Raw genomic sequence first — 26,211 nt, forward strand, 5'->3', positions numbered from 1 at the left:
GAGTTCTGTTGAGAGCTTCAATAGCATTTTTACCTGTTAAAAAACTCGTTGACCATTTTCTAAATGTACAGCAAGATGCATAACTGGAGGGAATCTCTCGTAGATAGAAAATCTCAGAATTCGCCAAACTGCCTCAGAAGTGCTAATGTATCGTCCTGCTTCATACTTTGTCACTTCATCAAGATCTCCAACAGTGAATGCTGCTTGATCAGATCCCTTATTCATATACTTACAAATATATTTAATTGATTTCACTGAGTTGCAAACTTCAACATTTATATGAGCTTAAAATGTACGACACAGGACAGGGTTATACGGTACCACCCATCGATTGTCTATATTAATTCCATTTATTATTGTTGTTACTCCACCATCTTCAGGAGATCGCCGACGATATTTAGGATATCCATCTTCTCCTGTTTGGGTTTCCTTTAAAAAATGTTTTGGATATTTTTTCGTGCATGAACCATCCACCATACAGGGAGAATTTCTATTAAAAGAACCACATGGACCGTGAATCATATTTGTTTTTATTATTTCATATAGTTCTCGATCTTGATCTTGATGAGGCAGTTTAGCACTAATTACCTTATCAATAGGTTCTGGTCTCAGCTTTTCTTCTAACCACAGAAGGATATGAATGTGAGGAAGTCCACGTTTCTGCCATTCCACAGTATACATATGACACTTCGTTTTGCCAAAAATGCAACCTTTTGTCAGAAGATTCATCATATGCTTAATTTTCACGTGAAAAATTCTTGCTATTAAGTCATGTCGATCGTGAGATTTTTGGCCTTGAACTAAAAGCTCTTCAATTTCTTTCCATTTTGGATTGCAAGTGAACGTAATAAATAAGTCTGGACGTCCGAAATGACGTACATAAGTCATAGCATCTTGAGTTCGTTCATGCATGTATCGTGGCCCACCAGTAAAAGAAGATGGCAGCACAACCATTTTACCTATTTCTGTTATCTGACCGTCGGTTTTCGTTAAAGCGTCTTTAAGGTGAACGTATTCTTCACTTCGTAAGTTTGTTTGATGGTTACGAATCCAATTAAGTCGTTCAGTTTCAATTTTCGCATACATATCAACCAAAAATTGATTTAATAGAGTGCGAAATAAGAGTAAATGATTTTCTTCTCCATTACGCTTCATTATTCTATAACTGTAAAACTCAGAAGCTGACACGGTCTTATTTAGAGGACGCTTAGTTTTTTCATCACGCTTAGGAATATTAATGTGATAGCCATCTTCTCCACGACAGAACATCAGAGGATATTGTAAAGTATCATACGCGCGATGGATTTCACTGATTCGCTTTAACTTGTCGTCTCTGCTGTTCAGGATGATATCTCTCTTTTCAAAATTTTGTCCAACGATGATAACTGCTACTTCTTTAGCCATTGGAGCATTGAAACGACCTCGATGTTCACCCGGAGGCTTTTTATCAGCATTAATTATAACCTGAAACTCTTTCTGATTCTTAGGAACTGATTCAATAGCAACCTTAAAATCTTTGATGTATTGATGGTGTTCATGAAGCAAATTTTGAAGTTGGTGAATTAACTCTGGCTTAATACCAGGACAGATCCCACAACGAATTTCTCTTTCACGATTATCATCACCAACAAAGTATATTTGGAGAAATGATGGTTGTTGATTATTTTCTGCCATAAGGCTTCCTATCCTATGGTAGACTTGTCCCTGCACTTTAAATGTTGGCATAAAACTACCCTCCTTTACCTCTTTTGATCCAAAAGACGTCATTTAAAAGCATCAATTATACTTCCGAAGAGAAGAAAGAAAATGTTCTGAGATTGGGTGCTGATGAGTTAAAAGACTGTGTAAAGGCTCTGGGTAGCGTTGAAGAGTAGGAAGCTGAACTTTACCACCACTACAGCACATTCCTTCAGCCTCATCCTTCCATTTCAAAGCACGACACCAAGAACAGGGTAATCGATGCCCAAGATTTACAATTTTATCATTTTGATAGTCAATACTCGGTTCATAACTAAGGCCAGATAAAGCTTTCAAAGTCCAAGACATTAAATTAATTTGTAATCGTTTCTCGTTGTACTTAGTTGTAGCTGCACGACTAACATGAGGGTTATTAGAAGCGTATTTTTTTGTCACCTTTCTATGTACATCAGGATTACGATGAGTGTAATTTAAAGTGGCTTGTCGCAATTGTCTCTTTCTAATTGTATAGTTGACTCTTTTCCTCCTTTTTTTTCTCCCATTTGATTGAAGGGGATTCACATCATTAATAACTGATTCACTTGAACTTTGTAATTCAACGTTAGGAATTAATTGAGGTAGTAAAACTTCCGCTAATATATTTTCTTGAGTTTGAGGCACTAAAAATGATACATTTTCATCACTTTGTTTATCATAATTATCACTATTTAAATTTAAACACGATGAAGCAACGTTAGGAATTAATTTATGCGATAAAAAACTCATTGACACATTTTCTTGAGTTTGAGGCACCGAAAATGACACATTTTCTCCATTTTGTTTTACACTACCCCCACTTATATAGTTATTACCTGTAATTTTTGATGCAAGCACCGAAAGATAAACAACGTAGTGACCATTATTATCATGCCCCGTAAAACGTAACCTTTTTACACCTCGAATTGCTTCACCAACGGAAGCTATAATGCAATCACCTTGATACACTTCAAACCGATATGGAAATATCTCTGCGGCTGCCATAATTTCACAAATAGATCCATATGTGTTTCGTTTAGACATTTCGGTAAAGTATAAACCTACTGAATCATAATTCTCGCCAGATGACATAACAGTATAAGATTTAAATCTATCCCAGTTGTTAATGACATGAGAAACAATAATATTTCTTATTTTATTAGCCATTAATACATTACCGTAAACCAGTAAAGATAAAGAAGAAAATAAACATGCTCCATCACCATTAATTTTTATAACATTAAAAGGAGTAAGTATTCCATCTATCAAAATATATTCTACATCCATTATGATGAATATATATTAAACAATTTTTTCAATTGTGCTTTAAATATTTATCGATAATAAAATACTATGTTTATTTCAAAATATACTTTAAAAAAAATTAAATTTACTGAACTGAAAATTAACAGAAGTTCGTAATTAAAAACTATTATCGCATTAAATGTAAAATGTAAATTTTAATGTAAATTGATAAAATCAGAATAAGTAAAGTAATAAAAAATTTTTTGATAAATTTAAATAAACACTCACCAACTGGAACTTTTAGAAAAAATGATAAAAAAATTTCCATGAAGACTTACTTGAATTCAAAACAATAAAGAAAATATAATTGACATATACTCAATTGAAGTAACCATTATAAAGAATGGATATCTTAATTATTTAAATTAGCGTCGAATACGTATAAATACCAAAATTTTTGAAATTATTAAAATTTTACTTTGTAAATATCGTGACAGCGATTTATTTTTGACATTTATTCATTTATTCTCTCAAGCATATCATGATATAATTCATTTATCTAAAGCCAACTTCAATATCATTATGATTATAATTCATTTTCGATTACTAATAATTATTAGTAATCGCAAATGAATTAGTTACAATAAATCGCGTCAAATACCATTTTATGATTATTAATAATCTCAGATTCATTAACTTATAGAAAGTGTGTTTGAAATAAATAAAATTGAATAATTATTATTATTTGATATACTCTTTCCGATCTCTAATAGCTTTATTATCGTTTTATGTTCAAGTATTCAATTCAAAGTTAATCGCGTACTTCACACAACATTTTTAACATCCCGCTGAAAAATCGGGAAGTTATTAATTTTACTCCATTTTTAGAAAATCGAGTTTTTAACGGATGTTGACGTTTTGAGGTCCTAGGAAGTCTCCCCGAATGTTTCCGCGGTGATGTCCGTATATCTTTATGTATGTGTGTGTGTGTGTGTGTGTGTGTGTGTGTGTGTGTGTGTGTGTGTGTGTGTGTGTGTGTGTGTGTGTGTGTGGCCGTATGTAAACCTCTTATAACTTTTGAACGGCTCGACCGATTTGATCTCGGTTGGTGCCATCCGAAAGGGCTCGACCAAACTTAGATTTTGAATACGATTTAGACCGATTCGAACCGGTATATTTTGAGAAATCTCAAAAATACTACAAAAAAAAAAAATTTTTCAAATGTGGTTTTTATAGAATTACTTTTCAACGACTACTGATCAATTCAAAAAACTAATCAGCTCTCAACATCAAGAAACCACGTCGATTGCCGCTAGCCCGGTCACAATCGATTCATTCGTTTGTGAGTTATCGTTATCGAAAAAAAAAAACAGAAAAAAATGTTTTTTCGGAATTACATCGAAATTCCTACTTCGATCGATTAAAACTCAAGGACTCTTTATGAGGCCTGAAAAACTCCGTCGAATGCCACCAACCGCGTAAAAATCGGTTAATTCATTCAAAAGTATTTTGGTTTTAGAATTTAAGAAATAATGTTATATTAAACTTTTACCAGATTTTTGATCTCGGAGTAAGTACAATTTTGAGCGCTTAAATATAAAATTAACGGGAAGTTGCAGGGATGGCCTTTAGGGCCAACCGTTTTTATATTTTTTTTTTTTATAATATTACATTTTTAAACCATTTTAGAATCTTACAATTATGGGTTAATTTTGACCTATAACTTTCAGAAGAAAAATGATTAACTAACCAATAGTTTAGACTGAATCGACCTGGTAGAAAATTTGAAATCACAATATATTTGCCTAACATTATATAGAATAATACTGTAGATGATTTATAGAATATTAGTATTTAATAACTATCTACTTTTATTCTAATGATTCCTCTGAATTTAATTGTCAACTGAATTTGTTATTACAATTTATTCATTTTGACAGTTATTATAGCAACGGTTACCATAGTAACGGTAACCATGGTAACAGTAACCATGGCAACGGTAATCATGGCAACGGTTACCATGGCAACGGTTGTGGGGGAGGGTAGGGTGGGGTTGAGTTCTATAATTGATAGGTGCCACTGATGGTTTCTTAGAGTGGAGAATCGAAATGATATTTTACCCCCCTAAAAAAAAGAGAGGGAGATAGGGAATAGGAAAGACGGCACGGGAGGGGAGGGGAAAAATGAGAGGGAGGGGAGGGGGTAGCATACGTGATGGTTATCGAAAAATCCATTTTGGCTAGGAATTGCGCAAAATCCCTTCTTATCTCTCGTCGACAGTGAAAAAGGAGTACCTATGCCAAATTTTAAATGAATCGGTCCAATAGTTTCGGAGATCTGGTGATGAGTCAGTGGTATTTCGCTTATATGTATATAGATTATACATGATTATATCTAATTATGCATAATTCTTTTTTCCCGGACATTAAATTAAACCCTTAATGTATCCTGATTCATTTAATAACGAAATTAATTTCGTCCTCATAGAAACTTTGAATGTACTTGCTTATCGCTCATTTAGCTCTGCCCTTTGCATTGTGTACATACGACGAAAATTGTAAAATCAGCAAATTATCAACGAAAAAAGTCAATTCCGCCATTATTTAATGAATTACATTATTTTTTCAGATTGTGAAAACACGCTACATAACGATCATATTGCTGATAACATTTTCATAAGTAAAAGACTTATACCACCAGCCAATGTATTACCAAAGTTCAGAAAGTATGTTAGAAATGATTTCAACTTCCTTAAAGTAAGTATGAAAAAAATATATTGAGAAATTTCCTTAATAAAAATTTTACGTCTTAATAATTCTTGTGAGTAATTCTAACATCGAACATTTAATCAAGGAATTTCAGAATATTATTTTTTTTTTTTTTTCGTGACTTATATAAACTCGTAACAATGTAGGTGACAGACAGTTCGTGTATAGAGAACTGCAGGCGCCTCTCCGACGAGTGAATCTTTGAAATGCTGCGATGAAAGCTTTAGTAGAATAATCGGTGATAATTTCTATATATTGTTACGTTAGGGTTTGCGTACAAACTGTACTTGAGGTGTTTATGTACTGCTTCTCGTGAGTCTCACCCTACTAGTTCGGATTGAAACTCGTCTTTATGAAGTTTACCCGAACTGGCCTTACAATATAAACTAATACTAGTACTTGGCCTATATTGGAATTCGGTGAGTGCTCTAGATGTCCTTGAACTGGCTTCTTAGATCGTCCTCCGGGATACATCTCTTGGAACCGTGATACTTGTCCTCAGCAGCGGCTTCTCGTACACTCAATCGTATGTGAGTAAGAAACTCAGGTGAATTTACTCAAACACTGGTTTAATGTTTATAGAATAAACGTTTATTTAACTAACGTTATTCTATGTGCCACAATGCACACACACACTGATTACAAAATATCTGATATTGAACGACTGAGTGCTCTTAATACCATAAAAAATGTTGCTGTAACTAATTGTACAGAACCTTCGTCAATGAACTTGATAACAGCCTGATTTGACCCAATAATTGTACAATACTAAATGATTGTTGCATTATGTAACTAAGTGCAATTAATACGCTGAATAATAGACTGAATTAACTAAATGTGATTCAATATGTATTATTATTACTGACTTTATCTAGCGCGAGACTAACTGCTCTCAAATGCAAGCTACTAGTTAGAAGACTACGTGCTTTTAAAGTAACTGTTTGTAACAACTGGTATTAGACCGAGTTAGCAAAGGCAATAAAAGTGCATCCTGATGCCCTTTTATAGCCTTTGCGCCATATTTAGTCACATGACAATACCACCCCGAATTACTCCAGAGGCGCGAGATCCCACATCTTAACAATGTATAGTGAACATAGCGATACATACAAAAACAGCGATCTATCCTTTATAGGTTTGTGCACCTCAAACCAGTATAATCGAATCCAGTGTGTGAGAAGGCCTTAGCTGGTCTTACATACGTAGTTGGCAATCGTCCCATTAATTGTTGTGCACGAACACCTCTATGTCTCGTGCACACAACGCAGTCAAGAATGTATAATCTAACTGGGGCTTGCCCACCTTCTATCCAAACAGATCTCATCAGATCAGCGAGAGTCAATTGAGTTCCCCCATGAAATGTTTCCTGGTGCGAATGATCAATCAATAGCGTGGTTAGATGTGATGAAGGTGGTTGTTTAGCTGAATTTTTCTGTGGATCATCCAGGAGCGAGTTCTTTAAGTGACCGCTGACTCTGCATATTCCATTGTAGTCGACGTAGGAAATCAATTTAGCGAGACGATGATTTCGTTGTATTTTAGAGAATCACTATCTTTTATTAGCTTCATCTTCTGCAAATAGTACTGACTTTGTATATACTTAATCAGCAAAATTTTAGCGAGTTCCAGGTCAATTGTAGAAAGTGGTGTAGCCAGTGTGAACTGTGACACTTTTTCAAATTTAGCGATGGCACATAGACAGATTCCGAGCATGTAAAGTAAGAGTGAAAACTTGAAAAATTTATCAAGAAGCGGGGGGAGCGTGTGTAAGTCTGCCTTGAAGATGGTAAAAACTAAACCTGGGCGTTCTTCAAGATGTGATACTGTCTGCGATGGGATGTCAAAAGATGGTCAGTTTTCTTTTGATTAACTGAGCCAATGAGGTCCCGTTCATCAAAGCGAATGTTGATCTAATTTGGCTGCTGAAATTCCTCGTGAACCGAACTTAGCTGGATTTGATTTCCCTAATACGAAATCCCAGTTGGCACTTGATAGCGACTTTTGAATCTTACTAACTTTATTGCAAATGTAGACTTTCATTTTGCTTGGTTGTTTCGCATCCACGTTTAGGATACAGTGGAGTCTGTCTACAAAAAAATTGGTGTATTTTTAAGTTTCAAGACCTTCTTAACGTAGAGTACCAGTTGAGCGAGTAATACAGCGGCATTGAGCTCCATTCTGGGTCTAGTAATGGGTTTCAGTGGTGTAACTTGTGTTTTGGTACACTCTAGCAAGATATTGGAGCTTCCAGTAGTGTCAGTGTCTTTTGAATTAGACGACAGCAGCCATAGTGAGTTGAGAAGCGTCAGAGAATCCATGGAGATTGAGAGACACACTTTGTCTGACATTATTTCAGCAAGGTATCTGAATCTTCGAGATCTGTTGTAGTTCATCTCAAATCAAATTCCATTCTTGAAGAAGTAATGGTGATAGCGTAGCAACACAGTCGAAGTTTTGCAGTCAGAGGTTATGCATAAACATTAGGGTGACCCAAAAAAATCAACTCTTTTTTTTTCGAGTCTCTTATGAAAATTTGGTGGCTTACAATGTTTTAAGAAACCTCTCTAAAAATCAGCTCGATAGAAAATTTTCAAGAGGTTGCTCACGAATTTTGAAAATATCAAAAACGATCGAAATTCAGATTTTTTATTTCTGAATTTTTTCTTTCTCGTGGCAGCGATATTTTGTGTTTCTAAAATTATGACTATGCTGAAAACTTCAGCCAAAAATTTGAATATTTAAACGGTGCTCAAGAATTTTGAATATTAACTGATAATATGTATTTAATACTTTGAATTAGTTTTTGTATTTTTTTGTAACTTAATTCTAGTCATTTTACTAAAATACACTAATGGAAAAAATTAAAGGATCAAAAAAAAATTATAAATTTTTAGGCGATTTTCAACAGGCTCTAACTTTGAGAGAAATGGTCGTACAAGAAAAAAAAAAAAAGGAAATTGTAGCTCCAAGTATCTACTTTTTGGATTAGAACTTCAAAATTTTTTAGCGTCAGCAGTTTTTGAGTCATCTTAGATAAACCAACGACAAAAAAATTTTCAAATTAAAAAAATTTTTTTTTTTGGTCTCCGGGCGTGGAAAAAATTATTCTTGCTTAACCACTATGAAGCTCGGATACCTTCATTATTCAGCTTTAATTTCTTTTTTTATGGACCTTGATAGTCCACTTTTCGCCGAGATATCGGTCTTCAAATGGAAAAGGATCCTTTTGTCTTTGATTATCGATATCTCAGAAACCAATGATCGCACAGAAAGTTAATGGTGGGTTTTAAAAACTTGAATAAATTCCCTTCAACGATTAGCCATTGCTTTTTCGAAAAAAAAATTTTTTCCTATCGTCACATGAATTTAAAAATGCAACCAAAAAAGGGCTTTTTGTGGTTTTTTGTAAAATCAAACGCTGAAACGGAAAGATTGTGGAAATCGATAATGTTGACTGTGCATTTTACAGTTCAATATGTCCACAAAAACCCTGCAGAGAGCCAGATTAATCCAACCAGCCGTTTTTTTGTTTCACGCGATCAAATTTAAAAAAAAATTAAAGGATCACATTTTTTGCTCTGAAAAAGTCATAATCTTTGACAAGATGAAAACAAACATTTTTTCGGAGCTTTGTCCACAATTTTATTGCAGACAGTGCTTAAATTTCCAAAAAAGAAAAAACTTTTTTTTCAAAACAAAAATTTCAAAAAAAAATTTTTTTTTTGAATTTAATGACTGAGAAATCAGTAAAATCACGGAATGCAGCGACGTAAAAGTGTTAAAAATTATTGGGTGTTGGTTTTGTAAATTTCCTAAAGTTATTCCAAAAAAAAATTTTATTAAAAAATTTTTTTTTTTGAAATTTTTGTTTCGAAAAAAAAGTTTTTTTTTTTTGGAAATTAAAGCACTGTCTGCAATAAAATTGTGGACAAAGCTCCGAAAAAATGTTTGTTTTCATCTTGTTAAAGATTATGAGCTTTTCAGAGCAAAAAATGTGATCCTTTAGTTTTTTTTTAAATTTGATCGCGTGAAACAAAAAAATGGCTGGATGGATTAATCTGGCTCTCTGCAGGGTTTTTTTGGACATATTGAACTGTAAAATGCACAGTCAACATTATCGATTTCCACAATCTTTCCGTTTCAGCGTTTGATTTTACAAAAAACCACAAAAAGCCCTTTTTTGGTTGCATTTTTAAATTCATGTGACGATAGGAAAAAATTTTTTTTTCGAAAAAGCAATGGCTAATCGTTGAAGGGAATTTATTCAAGTTTCTAAAGCCCACCATTAACTTTCTGTGCAATCATTGGTTTCTGAGATATCGATAATCAAAGACAAAAGGATCCTTTTCCATTTGAAGACCGATATCTCGGCGAGAAGTGGACGTATCAAAGTCCATAAAAAAAGAACTTAAATCTGAATAATGAAGGTATCCGAGCCTCATAGTGGTTAAGCAAGAATAATTTTTTCCACGCCCGGAGACCAAAAAAAAAAAAATTTTTTAATTTGAAAATTTTTTTGTCGTTGGTTTTTCTAAGATTATGTTACGTCAAAATAACACATATTAAGAGTAGTGCTCCTGTTTAGCCTTCGCCGAGCGAAATAACTGGGACGGGGCTATAAGGATGACTGTTTATTAAAAATAAAATTAAAAAATAAATTTACTTACGGTTCGTTGTCTAAGAGATAATTAAAATTATTAAAAATTAAGTAAAATAAAATTTAATTAATTTAGTAAACTAATAAAAGCAAAATTAAAACAACTTCCAAATTTATTTAAATCAAAACAATTATTTAAAAATTATTACAAAACAATATTTAATTTGAATTAGACAATTAAATGCGGTTTACAATTTTTGACGCTTTATAAAATGATTTAGCTCTCGATTTCACTTGTTATACAATTTATTTAAACAATCAATTTATTATTTAAATTTATTATTAATTATTTATTTAATTAAATTATTACCCTGATTTACTTGATGATTATTATTATTATCAACAATTATTTATTTGATTTGTTATTTATTATTCTTCCTTCCCAACCCTTGATAATTGATGTAATTTTGTCAATATTGAATTTTATTTATTAAATGAATTATATTTAAATAATTGGAATTAGATTTGATAATCGATGGAATGTTTATCAAAATTATTTATTAATTAAATGAATTACTACTTTTGAATAACTCAACAATTATTTTATAAAAACTTCTGAATTATATTTTAATAATTCAGTTTACAAACAATTAAATCACCATTATTAATGATTTAATAAAATTAAGGACTTTGCCTTTAAATAATTAAAATTTCATCAATGACGAATGAGCTCACTTAGGAAACTGAAATCTTTTTCGATTTCCAGAAGAGCTGTTACCAGGTAGTAACATCCCTTCCAATAATTATTTAATTATACCAATTATTTCATTGGTCATAATTGAATCAATATTTTTTTATAATTATTATTTATATATATATTTTCCATGACTTACAATGCAGTTAGCAACATACGCATAAAGCATTGGAGTCGAATTCATAAATCAATATTTATTGATTCTTACTTTTTCCTTTATTGCAATATATTCTTTTATTATTTAAACATTTATAATTCATTTCATTTTTAATTATTAATAACTTGTTTATTAATAATTATTATTTAATTATATTTTATTATATCATTTCATAATTTCATTTCATATTCATTTATTATTTCATTTCTTTATTAATAAACATATCATTAATAATTAATTTTATTTCTTTTTCTTTTAACAACAAATATCTTTATCTCTTAAAGATATTTCAAAATTCATTTCATATTTTTTTTATAATAATAATTTCATAATTTTCATTTCATATTTATTTAATTATTTTCATTATTTATTCATTCATATAATTTCATTTTCATTTCATTATTTTTTTTCATTATTTTATATTTCCCATTCATAAATTTTTATCATTTCACTATTTCATTATTTCTTTACTTATTTATTTATTCATAAATTTCAATTTTTATTATTAATTATAAAATATAATAATTTGAATTTATATTCAAATTTTATAAACATTTATTTTTTTTATCATTTGATATTTTATTATCATATTTATTTATATTTATTAAACAACGATATTTCATAATAAATAATTTGAATTTAAATTCAAATTTAAAAATCATCAGCCGTAATAATGGCTGGAAATCATTTGCTAATTAATTAATTTATGCATAGCCAGATGGCATAGCATGTACGATTTTTAATAAATTGATTGACAGCAAGAATACGACGTCGTGACATCACAATTACTCAAAAACTGCTGACGCTAAAAAATTGTAAAGTTCTAATCCAAAAAGTAGATACTTGGAGCTACAATTTCCTTTTTTTTTTTTTCTTGTACGACGATTTCTCTCAAAGTTAGAGCCTGTTGAAAATCGCCTAAAAATTTATAATTTTTTTTTGATCCTTTAATTTTTTCCACTAGTGTATAACTTTTGCATTACCATAAATATACAGGACAGTCTCAAACAATAAAATTTGGTAAGTTTTGAATGAACGAAAAAACCTAACAATTGAATTAAAAAATAAACAAGTATGTAAATAACTTATTATTTCTATTTCTCGGGTTATATTTTTATTCATTGTGATGCAAATTGATGGTGAAAAAATCGAGAAGCTTTATTATTAATATTCAAGGGTCGCTCGAAAACGTCCACAAGATAGCACTTGGAAACATTCAAAATTCTTGAGCGACGTTTAAATATTCAAATTTTGGGCTTAAATTTTCAGCGTAGTTATGATTTCACAAATATAAACTATTGCTGCCACGAGAAAGAAAAAAATTTGAAATAAAAAATTCGAATTTCGATCATTTTTGATATTTCCAAAATTCGTGAGCGACCTCTTGAAAATTTTTTATCGAGCTGATTTTTGAAGCGGCTTCTTAAAACATCGTAAACCAACAAATTTTCATAAGAGATTCGAAAAAAAAAAAAATATTCGGTTTTTTTGGGTCACCCTAATAAACATCTTGGCTCTGACGATGATGGTGCTAAGAACCCAACTGGGTCAAACAAGCGAGCATTCTCCGAAAGTATCGAGCGTTAAGTGGTTGGAGATGCTTCTGGAAGTGAATAGCCAAACTGGAATTTATCCTGTGTTGAATCCCAGGTTAATTCGCGCACTTTTACTGTAGTATTACCAAGTTATCTTGGTGAATTTTCTTGTTTCTCAGGTGGAGCGAGCAACTTGAATCCCCATAGATGTCGTCAACATAGCGTGTATTCGTTAGCGCTGCTACAGCTTTTGGAAATTTATTTCCTTCATTTTCAGCGAGTTGTAAAAGTGCTTTTCTAGTGAGATATAGAGCTGATGTTGTTCCATAAGTTACAGTAGCGAGTGTAAATACTGTTGGGATGTCATCTTTGTCAAACCAGAGTATGCACTGTAGGTGATGATCTTCCCTGTCAACTACGATCTGAAGAAACTTTTGAGTTATGTCAGTAGCAAATCAATAGCGATGACAGTGGATTTGAATCAGTACGTCATTGATGTCAACTTGAATCTTGGGACTCATCTAAAGTATCACGTTGACTTATACACCTCAAGTTAATTTCATGATCTGTTAAGCACTACTCTAAGCTTGATGGTGGTGCTTTGTTCTTTCAGAACCCTACGTTGTGGTAAAAAGCTTTTAAAAGTTAAAACACAACTTCTTGTAGACTGAATCGTTCTCCAATCGTTTGCGAAGACGTAATCGAGCGTATTGAGCAGCTCGTAGCAAATCACCAAGTTGACTTGGCGAAAATTTCAGTGGTAAGCAAACGACATATTGACCATCAGACTGTCTATAGTGTGTATCGATGAAGTGTTGTTCACACTCTTCTCCGTCATCTGTGTAGCGTGTAGCAAATTCTGTCTGTAGCTCTTCTTGATACCAAAAATTGCTCAGCTAGTCTTGTAGTTGATCATCAAAAGTGACATGAGAACTATATGCAGTTTGCTTTGATGTAGAGATGTCCACTGAGCCATTAATGATCCAGTCAAGCAATATTGACTGAGCGATTAGGTCATTCTCATTACCTTTTTCGATTTTAGTGTTTGTATAATATGTGCAGCTGGTGCTGCACCCAGTATGATGTCGGTAGGTCTTGATGTTAAAAATTTTGGATCAGTGAGTTGTAGCCCAGTGGTGTGTGACCATTTCTTGTTAATTAGCATGAAAGACGGAAAATTCACCGTCAACAGTGCAACCACATAGGTTTGGATGATAATAGAAGCGTTACTACGTAACGAATGCAGCGTCATCGTCATGACCCAAGCAAATGCCTAGCTGACATATTACCGATGCGTCACAAAGGATAACTCTGATTCTTAATCGATGAGTATACGTACTGTACGTGTACTTCCGGTTATCAAATGCAACCTTACTAGAGCAGTAGTGAAAAATGAATTGATTGATAGCAAGTGAGTTAATTAACTGAAAGTAGAAATAGTTAGCAAAGTCTGTCATAGGTATCAAAAACCGAATTATTCAGTACGTTGGCGAGAAGCGACGTCTCAATAAACGAATTTATCGATGTAGCGTCATCAATTACATTAATAAGATCAAGTTCACTTAATAATATAATAATATATATTTTCATCTCGAAGATAAACACATTGCCTTACAATCATACAGCACTTGGGCCTCATGACGTCAAAGATGTCCTTTGACCGACCCAAGTACCTAAGGTCATAAAAATTCAGTTCAAACGGATTTACTTTTCTTCCAAGAGAAAACATACATTCCAAATTTACACTTAATATTATTTAAAAAAAAATACAATATTTACTAAAACAAGATTAAAATAGTAGATTAATTTTTGTACTCAATTATTCAGGGAAATCCACACGCCCCGTCAAAAATTAATCTCTTACTTAAATTTGAACATATTTATATCAAGATGTAGTAACATTAACCATATTATTTATTTATTTATTATTTATTTGTAATAAAATAAATTTGTAAAGACACATCTTTCTACGCAAACAATATGCGAACAATATGGCCTAACTAATTTGCAAAGGGATTCGGAAAACCCAGAGAAACTTAATCCGACCATTTATCTTAAATTTTGATTACAATTACAATATATTTACTAAATATTATTTTAAACCCATTTATGTTTGGAGCTCTACAAATTTTGCGCCAGGTAATGACTTTGTCAGCTCATCAGCTATCTTTCGATCTGTTGGCATATAAATTAATTTTATTAAACTTTGTTCAAACTTATCACGAGAGAAATGATATATTATATCAATATTCTTTGATCTCTTGTGACTGGAAGGATTACAAGCAAACTTATACAACCATTATTGTCTTCGTGAATTATTATTGGACCTGATATAACTAATTTTAAACTATCAGCCAATGCCCGTAGCCATATTGCCTCTCGTGCAGTCTCGTAAAGAGCCATATATTCGGCTTCTGATGTCGAACCTGAAACGGATGCTTGCCGCTTCGTTGCCCAGCATATGGTACAGTGATAGAATAATTTGAATAAGTTACCCGTCGTACTTTTCCTATCATTCTTATCATCTGCCCAATCCAAGTCAACATAGCCACTGATTGTATTTACATAATCATTACGAATATATGTTAATTTAATATTGCTAGTACCTTTTAAATACCTTAATCCAGAGACACGGTAGTATCTCGCGCCGAGTATACGGTCAAACACATGTTTATGTGTGAGTGTGTAGCGCGAGCCTACCTGTCTCTTTTCTTGAGTCGGAGTGATGTTTTATGGTTACGAATTATATTTTTCTTAATTAAAATTAAATCACGGCTTATTTCTGCATTTTCTGAATATTTGTGTCTCACTCAAACTTTATCACCTGAATGTTATTATATTTTATTATTATTTACCTTATATAATATAAAAAACGTTAGCATATACTATAGTACCTTAAAATTTAAGATTTTCGAAATTTTTCCATCTATAATTTATGCTTATTTATTACCGTCTTAGAATAAATAGTTTTAAGAAGGAGCACGATTGACTTAACATTAATGTTTTCAAAATCTGTTTTGATTTTTCAACACTAGAGAGCACTTTCATTACCCGATACAGCCTTCTATGCACAAGCAACGAGGCCTAATGCGTACTATTATTTTACCCATGACGAATGAATGGGCGAGTTTGGGTTAACAATTAACTATCCTAATGGCTACTTTAGCTTAAAATTGATAATAATTTGACAATGAAATAAGCTGCCTAAATTTGCTGACAGTTTGACAACGAAAGTTGAATAGAAAAATTTGCGGTTGATTTTTCCTCAATTTAGAGATAACTTTTTTTACTAAAAACAAATCTTAATTAGCACAGTTTGCCGAGCAAAAGTTTCACTTTACGAAAAAACCCTAAAACTTTTCGTCAAATGTCCGTCAACTTCGGGTTTTTCTGTTTTTAACGACAACTCGTATACAACTTTTGAAGTGAATTTGCATTCTAATTCGGGTAGTAACTTTACGTTAAATTGTATGGCAAGTTGTACACGAATTGTCGTCAAAAACGGAAAAGCCCGAAATTGACTAAAAATTCAAGGAAACTTTTATGAAGTAAACTTTTGTTAATCAAACTCCCTAATAGCTGCTTCAGCTTGAAATTGACAGTAATTTAAGATTGAAATTTGCTGCCTTAATTTCCTGACAAATCGACAGCAAAAGTTGAAAAGAAAAATTTTCGGTTGATTTTTGTTCAATTTAGAGATAACCCCTGATAGCCAAGTTGGCTGCAACTTATCAACAACCTACTGCCGCAACCTGTCGCCAAGTTGGCCACAAAAGTTAACATGTCCATAAGTTGATGGTAACTTTCCGAGAAACTTGTCAACAACTTTCAGCTCGTGTAACTGTTGCCGACAACTTGTCTACAACTTGCTGAGATAAAAGGTGACAGGTTGTGGCAGTAGATTGTTGCCAAGTTTCTGAGCAACTTGTAGTCAACAGTTACACAAGCTGAAGGTTGAAACAACTTGTCGTCAAGTTGGTGTACCTGAGTTGCGACCAACTTGACGACAAGTTGTTTCAACTTTCAGCTTGTGTAACTGTTGACTACAAGTTGGCTACAAGTTGCTCAGAATCTTGGCGACAATCTGCTGCCGCAACCTGTCACCAAGTTTCTGAGCAACCTGTAGACAAGTTGTCGGCAACAGTTACACGAGCTGAAAGTTGTCAACAAGTTTCTCGGAAAGTTGCCGACAACTTATGGAGATGCCAACTTTTGCGGCCAACTTGGCGATAGGTTACGGCAGTAGGTTGTCGACAAGTTGCGGCCAACTTAGCTGTCAGGGCAAGGACTTTTTACTAGAAAAAAATCTGTCTATCGGTTGTCTCTGCGGGCCAGCCCCTTAACTTTCCGCTGTTTTCGAGCTCCTTGAGCTCGGAAACATTGTTGTGGATACATTTTCGAGCTCGAAGAGCTCCAAAATACGTTTGTATTCCATTGTTGTCGAAAAAAACCGATTTTAGCATTTCTTTCTCCCACGATATCTCAGGAACGAATTGACCGATTTTGATGGTTGAGGTAGCAATCGACGCGTTTCAACGAATTCTAGAACTGATCAAATTTCGGAATTGTTGAATTTAGCTGTTTCAAAGATATTCGCAAAAAACCGTTTTTTACCATTTCTTTTGCCCGCGATTACTCTCGAACGAATTATCCGATTGAGATGGCTAAGGCGGAAATCGACGCGTTTTAGTAAGTTCTAGAGCTGATTAGATTTAAAAGTCAATCGTTCAAGTCATTTCTAAGAAATCAATAAAAAACTAAAAAAGAAAATTTTTTTTTCCGTAATTCGCTAATATTTTCGAGTCTGCATGATCAAATGATCTGAAATTTCCAGAAAAGTTGATGGCCAGCATGCTCTTTCGATTGCCGCCTTAACCATCCAAATCGGTTCATTAGTTAAAAAGTTATAGACCGGTCACACACATACATACACACACACACACACACATACAGACACTCGGACATCATTCTAAAAATAGTCAGAATAGTTTCCTAGGACCTCAGAACGTCAACATCTGATGAAATTTCGATTTTCGCAAATCGGGGTGAAAACAATAACTTCCCAATTTTTCGAAAATCGTCGATTTTCTTAGCGGGAAGTTAAAAAAGTTTGTAATGTTAATTCTTACCATTTCAGAAGGTAAGCAAATTTATACATAAAAATGTCTACAATTTCACGGGAAAAAAATACTTAAAAATTTTTGAAGTCAAATTAACAATAACCTGATATAAAAATTTGCCTGAAAATTGACGAAAAATTTTTTTAGTCAACTTTTGAAGTAAATTTGAATTCTAATTCGCGTAGTAAATTTACGTCAAATTGTATAGCAAGTTGTATATGAATTGTCGTCAAAAACGGAAGTCCGAAGTTGACGGATATTTGAAGAAAAATTCAAGAAAACTTTTGTCAAGTATACTTTAGCTAAAGAATACTGTGCTATCAGGGCTGTTCTATTAGGGTACCAAGATCGAACGAGTCACTGAACAAATCCTAATAGCCAAGCTGGCAGCAAGCTAGCGACAATCTACTGTAGCAACGTGTCACCGAGTTGCCCGCAACAATTGGTATTTCCATAAGTTGCAGCAACTGGCCGCTAACTTTCCGAGAAAGTTAGTGGTGAAAGTTAGCATTTCATTAGTCGACAGAAAGTTGTCTTCATTTTTCTCAGGTAGTTGGCAACAGGTTGCAGTAGTAGATTGCCATCAACTTTCTGGAAAAGTTGGTAACTACTTGTAGTCAACGGTTGTCATCAATTTGATCACAACTAATTGACATCAACTTTTTGACCAGAAAGTCTTGCCATCAGAGAGAGTTTGCTCAGCAGTAGGTTTCGGTTGAGTACAATTTCAAATTGACGACGAATTGTGGGCACAATGGCTATCAGGGTAAGTTTTACTTTACTAAGAAGTTACGTTGACAGTCACTTAGGTTACAAGCTGAAAAAAAATGCTCCCAAGATTGGACGTTAAGTTGAATGCAAGAAATCGATGTGTTCAATGAGTTGACGTGAGCTTTTTCACCAATTTGTATCAAATTGAGGAATACATTGTTCTTTAGCTACTTTCTTGCAGCTATAGCCAAATCCGTCGGTTGGTTTGTCTTACAAAATCGAGTCTACCCTGATAGTCACTTTGCCTGTAAATTGTCAACTTGGCACTCAATTTGCCCGAATTCTACTGCTGCTATTGAATGGCAAATTTAAAGCAGCTTGCTTGGCAACAGTGGCTATCTAAGTTGAATGTCAAGAAAACTGCTGCTAAGTAAAGGTTTGCTCGGCGAATCTGATACTATGCTAAGTTTACCAGGAACTCAGTTTGGTCAACAGAAACGAACTAAAATAGTTTTATATTTTGAATGTTGTTAGTCACACACAAGTGACATTATTCACCACAAAGTGGTAATTTTAAATTATCCTTATTTACCCGCTCAACTGAACTTTGAATTCAACCCTACTATATAACTAAATGATAAGTTATGATCACGAAAGTATTTTCAATATTAAAAAATTAATCATGATTTTACTTTTTGCAGTAAAAAATAATTGTTTATAATTTGCAAGAAATTAATAATGTTGCGTAATCACAACTACATTCAAATTTGAATGTAGTTGAACTTCCGGCAAATAGAAGCAGCACCTACTGAGGCCTAGTGTCTATTGTTATGTCCGCCGCTTAATTTTTAATTATTTATCCGGGATTTCTCCCTTTGGTAGCGATAGTAATTTTGGACAAGCGGGTTGGAGGGTGCGGACAACAATAAAGAATACGAGGAAGAAATTATCTTCCTATAATTTATTATTTATAGTGGATCTTTTCGAAAATTAAGAACCCAAACGTCTTCAAAGAGACTGGTGCTCTTGTTTAAGCCAAAGTATTTTATGATGATCGAAAAATAGTTCTTTCACCTACCTTTCGATGTCAATTCTTCTAGTGCGGCAGCTATTATCCCTCCAGGACTAAACAGCTCACTCGACCTTCCTGAGGGTTGGTAGAATGGGTGCGGCTGGGTTGGTAGGATGATATCTTATGTACTACTTTCGAATGAAACCGCAAGGTTGAAGTGATGAACTTGATCTTTTATTAATTATTTCAAATTACAACGTTTTTACTGAACGTCACTTGTTCACTCTAAGTTTTCACAACTTTATATTTTATTTATAATATAGGATTATTTATCCTTAACAGATATTTTTATTAAGATTTCAATTTATTTTTAATGCGTCCTTTTTCACACCCGAAAAGTGGTTTTATGCGCAAATTAACTCGGCACGAGATGGAATCGCAAATTCACGTGATTTGCGTCACTGGTTCGATCGTACCGGATGGTTTTTATAAATCCGACAAATATTGTACTAGACGAACGATTACTACAGTTGCGTCAGATCGAATTTTAGATCAATATTTGAGGCTTTTTAATACAAAATTAAAATCCCTTACTGACTTTTCGACGCCTAGGGCGGATTCCTGCAGTAAGGTTAATAGAATTTAGCAATCTTTGACTATTTCTTATTGACTTTTCGACGCAGATGCGGATTCCTGCAATAAGAATTAGCCTAGATTATTTAAGAAGTGCCCTATCGACTTTTCAACGCAGATGCGGATTCCTGCAATAGGGTTTAAGTTAAAAATTATTAAAAATCCTCTTATTGACTTTTCAACGCCTAGGGCGGATTCCTGCAATAAGAGTACACGAAATTTCGACGTTCGAATATTCGCGGACCGTAAGTTTTATGAACCGACTAGCCCTGAGCTATGGGTGCTCAGGCTTTTTATAAACTTTGGTTGGTGATTTGATGGGGAATTTATAATCATTGTCATTGGTGGAAAGTGACGACAGTTTATTATTTATTCGTTAAACTTATTGCAGGTGTCTTCCCACTATTCTTTGCCGCATAAAAGGTGAAAAAGCTGACGCTGCGTTTTCGCGCGCTTTTCAAAGAGGAGCTCAGAAATAATTATTTTAAATAATTATTAAAATAAAAAAAATTATTTGGACATAACAATCCCCCGGAAAGTAAGAGGGTTGCAAAATTCTCTTGCTTTCCTAAACATATGTCCCCTCTTTTAAGAAGCTCGCGATAACGCTTACAAATTTAGTTAAAAAGAACTTACAGCTAGATATATGAAAATATTTAAAATATAGAAGATTACATTTGAGTTTCCCAATATTTATGGTGTATATGTATGTATATATATGTTAATATGAATTTTATATAGTTCTTTTCTTAAAATATATCATTTCCCATTACCAAAATAATTATAATTATTCTTAAATATAAGGATTACATAGTATGATTATCCCAAATTAGGATTACAATATTATTTATTTCAACTTTTCACACGCATATGATGTGTACACTTAAGCATATTTTATGACCTTGAGAAAATAAAGGCAAAGTGAATTTCAACATGTTTTACAATTTAGTTTAATAGTTTTAAGAGTGACTTTTATTATTTTATTCATAAGTTTAATTCCATGTGATTTTAACAAACACTCTCACAGCTACCGCGTCTTATTACCGCTGACGGTGCGTTTATACGTTAAGTCGGGCATTCAGTCATCTGATTTGGAACTGGCACAATGTGCACGTCTTTCGATCAAAAGTATGACCTTGGGGATCCCATTTATTATTTTATAAGATTTTACGCCGAATTTACTTATATTCGGAGGAATTTTTTTTTTTTTTTTTTTTTGGGATCCCAGAACTCACATTTGTGAGTGTTATTACTCGTGTGGTGTGTGTAATAATCTGTTACACGTAAGTGTTAAAGTGTCAAGTCCAGTTAATTGTGATTGCAGTGTTTATTAATTCGTCTATTTATCCAGTTTTATTTAAGTCGGGGTTCTCTACCGTGCTGTCCATCCCGGCTAAAGCGTGAGCTTTTCCTGGCATGGAGTAAACATCTTTAAAGGGAAAAGGACGAGGACTTGGATGATTGAATGGAGGACTGGATATCAATTTTCTGGCTCTTTAGGGAAGATGGAGGTGATGAGCCAGAAGAGTAGGAATTCGAGGTAGCGGAAGAAAATGGGGCAATTCAGCCATCACCAGCGTTCGCTGGGTAACCGAAATGATGTTACCACTTGCAAGTCAAGTTCAGCTGTCGGTTTTCCCTTATTAATAAAAGGAAAATCAGCTTAAAGATCGTGCGTTCCTTCTTTTTAACCCAAAAATTCACACATTCCTTAAAATAACCGTATACAACTTGGATATGATTGAATATGCAAGTGTATACGTAAGGAAAACTTGGTTTTTCCTTTCTCTGTCTGAGTTTAAAGTTTCACCTTTTCTTCCTCTTTTTCTTTTTTTTTATTACGGTACAATTGTTTAATTTGCCAGGTAAGTGTTTTTAGTTTATTATGGAACATGTGACTAGTCTGAGGTGAGTAACATTCTGCAGTTGTTTTTTTTTTTGAAAGAAAATTTCTATCTATTTCCATTTTCTTGTTATAGGTGGGGGAAAGGGAGTATTTTAAGGAGTTTTCCAGGATTTATTTTTGAAGGAGTATTTGACAGAGAAATGGCGTCCTGTAAGAAAATTTTTGTTAAGGCTGTGATAATATTTGTCAGCGGCTGTCATCTGCGTTTGGATTCGCGCATGCGCTATGAAAGGTAAACGTTTAAATAATTTGCTTTAATTTCAAAAGTAATTTCGCGGTTTTTAACAGGAATTTACCAATTATCCTGTTTCCTCGAATGTTCAGGTGATTTTAAATTTCTTTAATAGTTAAAATGTAAAAATCTATTATAAATTTTCCTTTCTTTTTCCAAAATCTATCTGGTAAACTTAAGTCTAGTAGTATGTTTCTTAGTTAAAATTTTTTTCTCTTTTTAAAATAGAGTGGTGGTAAAATAGGAATCTTCCTCAAAGATAACTATAGATATGTTTAAATGAATCCAAAAATTTGTAAATGTTTTCAAAAATGGCCCCGAAAATTACTTCGGGATCAGTTCCTAAATAATTAGAAGAAGATTGCTATTTTTACCACGCGAAATTTTTTTTTTTGTTTGATTATACATTTCTCTTATCTTATTTAGGTTGATTATATTGGCGCATTGAAGTCGGAGAGACGGAGACCTCTGGATGTACGAGTTGGAGTTGTTCGCCGATTTGCGGAGAATGAGACATGAGTTGGTGTCGACGGATGATCTTGGAGTTCGATGACCTCTGGTTGGTCCTTAATTTGGACTGCCTTTGGCTTGAGATCGGAGGTACGTTTGGTTTCTGTTATTGTCTTATGAAGTACCTCGACTGGCTGCTTGTTTTTCTTGTAGGTGAAGCAACGCCTCTTGCCTGAGCAGATACAACACTTGAGGAAAACTGGCACGATGAGAATGATACACAAGATGACGAGGATAGACATATTTCCCGCCGTCATCGTTCGTTGTATCTCGTCCTCCTGATGATGCAGCGATATTTCAGACATCCGGTTTTCTGTTTCTTCTAGTCCTGCTCCCCAGGGTTGAAATTTATCGATTGTGTTTAACGGGTCGATGTTCTTTTTGAAGAGAAACCCTGATACTTTGGGTTCGGCTGTTAAATTTGTTGACAGTGTTTCTAAGGTTAAATTTAACTTCGGCAGCGTGATATTCAGCTGGGTGATTTCCTCATCTATACTTTTGATTAAGTATTTTCCGTTTTTCATTTCGCATCTGCCCTGGATATGGATCATTCCCGTTCCATTGATATAGTAGTCTTTTTCGACTGGGTCCAAACATTTGAGACTTAATTTTTCCTCTTTGCAGGTCGAGTAAGCCCAAGAGTTTGGTTGATTTAGCTTTATCCACGTGGTTTTGCAATCGGGGATAATGCGGATGTTGCAAGTTCTCGAAATATCTTCTGTCGATTTCAAGAGCAGCTTCATTTCGCAGTCGACTTCTTCAGGATCTTCTGTAGATTGAAATGGAATATCGGGACGACACGATAGATCTTCTCCGATGGTTCTGCATTTATTTATATATTCAGAGTCTGCTAGGAAAAATCTTCGCAGGCCTGGATCTGTAACCAAGAACCTTTTGGATGGTAAGATGGTCAAAGTTTGAATTTTTCCGTTCACATTTCCTGGTTTTGGCAACGGTCTCATTTCATACGATAGTAGCGGAATCTTGTGGAACAGAGGCAAGGTTACTATAATGAGTAAATAACCTTTTGCCCTTGCTACCTTTACTGTCGATACTGCTGACAAGGTTGAGAGGTCCATCCTGTCAATCGGCTGAGGTGGATTTAAATCAGGGTGTTTCCGCATGATGTCGATCGTTGCTTTGTAAAGTTGTTTTGGTGATATCGCTTGAGGAGAGAGTCTGCCGGCTTTTGCCTCTTCGATGATGGTTTCGGCCTCTCTCAGGACTCGTAGGTGGTGATTGGCGACTTCTAGGCGCTCATCCCCCAGCATGAGGACTTTCGTGACATAAACTACTTTTTCTAAGGAGTTTAGCGTTGCGTTTATGAATGCGTGAGTGACGTCCGCAAGTTTGTTCAGATTTGACTGCATCTGAGCCTCACTCTGAAGGATGGTATTAATCTCACTCTTGACGATGTGAGTGGCGTTCTGTACCAGGTGCACCATTTCGGCATTATCTTGATATAACTTGTTAATTTCCTTATTAATGTGTTCTTTGTCTTCATAATCCATGGTCCCAAACAATTCTCGAGAAATCGTGCCTATGAAACCGAACCATGGAGCTCTCTGGTTACGGTCAAGTGGCGGTGTTTGAAAACTCGTTTCGTCGAGGAGTTGGTCTAAGCGATGCATGGCCTGATATATTTGAACCTGTACCTCATTTATCATGTCGATTTTCAGATAATGCATGCAGGACCCGACGTCGATGATCTTGGCACAAGCGAGCATGGTTGAATGTATATGTTCCAACTCGAAGGGGTACAGGTCTACCAACCCCTTGACGTTAATGGAAGAAATGATGCACCAATTTTCTTCAATCAAGTGAATCCTCTTAAATGGGTCATACAATAACCCTGGGTTGTCCGCCAATGGTTGAATGGTCATGACGTCCTTGGATTGGCTGCCTTCTATGATGATGGCCAAGAATATCAACAACGCCTTCATGGTGGTAAATTATTTCCTTGGATCTGAAACAGAGAACTTTATAAAGGTTTAGCCTTTTGATCGACAGCAGGTTTAGCGTTATTAGGGTTGACCAATTTTCGGTTCCCTTTGTCATTCAGGTAAATAAGACTTCCAAATTCGTTAATTTCGACAATTTCATAAGGCCCGGTGTAATAAACATCGAGTTTATTTTTCCTCGGCTCTTTTAGAACATAAATAAAATCACCTACTTTAAAGGTTCTGGCATGTATGTGTCGATCATAACGAATTTTGGAATCTTGTTTTGCCTTATTGAGACAATCAGCAGCGATTTCTCTAACTTCTGATAATCTTCCCATAAGGTCAGCGAGATAATCAGAATAAGTTTCGATTCTGGAATAATCAGGGAATTGGGTTGGCAATCGAGCTCTTCGACCAAACATCAACTCAAATGGAGTGAATTTGGTAGAGGTGTGCACGTTTGTATTGTAACTCAACGCAGCAAAACCCACATATCGATCCCAGTTCGGATACTTATCTGAAATTACTCGCAAAAAGTCTATCAGTGGTTGATGGCTCCTTTCTAAGGATCCATTTGACTGGGGGTAATAACCCGAAGTCGTTAATCTTTGTATTTTTAAAGCTTTTGCAAGCTGTTGTATTATTTTTGAGGTAAATGACGTACCTTTGTCTGAGAGGATGACTCTCGGACACCCATAATAACACATATATCGATCGACAAGGGCTTCAGCCACTGTTGTCGATCGGATATCGGGTATTGGGATCGCGGTTACGGCTTTCGAAAAATTATCCTGAATCGTTAGGATATGGACATTTCCACTTCTGGTCATTGGAAGTGGTCCAACGGTATCGATGGAAATTTTCTCGAAGGGCTCGAAGGGAGTATCGGTTATCATCATTGGTTGTTTAGTTTTTATTCGCGTGAGTTTGTTTTTCTGGCAAATTTCGCATTTCTGGATAAATCTATAGATCTTTTCCTTCATGCCGGGCCAGTAGAATCTCTCGCGGATTCGCCAATAAGTTTTCACGAACACCTTTGTGGCCTGCTATAGGGCTACAGTGGTTTTCTTCGATGATTTTATCGCGTAATTCTTCGGCAGGAACTTCTATATTTCCTTCGCAAAGAGTTACCTCGATTGGACAATCGCCCAACTCTTGTATGAGATAAGACTTTATGTTCAAATCGTCGAAGTCATCCCCCTGTTTCGCTATGCGGAACGTATAAATCTCATGTTTGAACATGGATGCTCGTAGATTTCGTAGTCCTTCAATTAAATTTGTTAAGTCGATTTTTTCAAAATGATTTTTCTTGACGAAAACGGTAAAGATGGAACATTGACCCAATTTTGTGACAAGTACGTCACCCAATTTTGGT

General features: G+C 34.3%; 1 protein-coding gene across 2 annotated transcripts in view; it reads left to right on the forward strand.

Annotated features, from left to right (window-relative positions):
• LOC130663028 (dual specificity protein kinase splB-like) overlaps positions 1-26,211 on the forward strand; it is a 528,032-nt gene that overhangs the window by 354,706 nt on the left and 147,115 nt on the right. For both annotated transcript variants that reach the window (XM_057462062.1, XM_057462063.1), the window contains exon 3: positions 5,587-5,714. In XM_057462062.1, coding sequence (XP_057318045.1) covers positions 5,587-5,714 — 128 coding nt within the window. The remainder of the gene's footprint in view (positions 1-5,586; positions 5,715-26,211) is intronic.

Source organism: Microplitis mediator, chromosome 2, assembly GCF_029852145.1.
Source record: "Microplitis mediator isolate UGA2020A chromosome 2, iyMicMedi2.1, whole genome shotgun sequence".
NCBI classification, from domain to species: domain Eukaryota; kingdom Metazoa; phylum Arthropoda; class Insecta; order Hymenoptera; family Braconidae; genus Microplitis; species Microplitis mediator.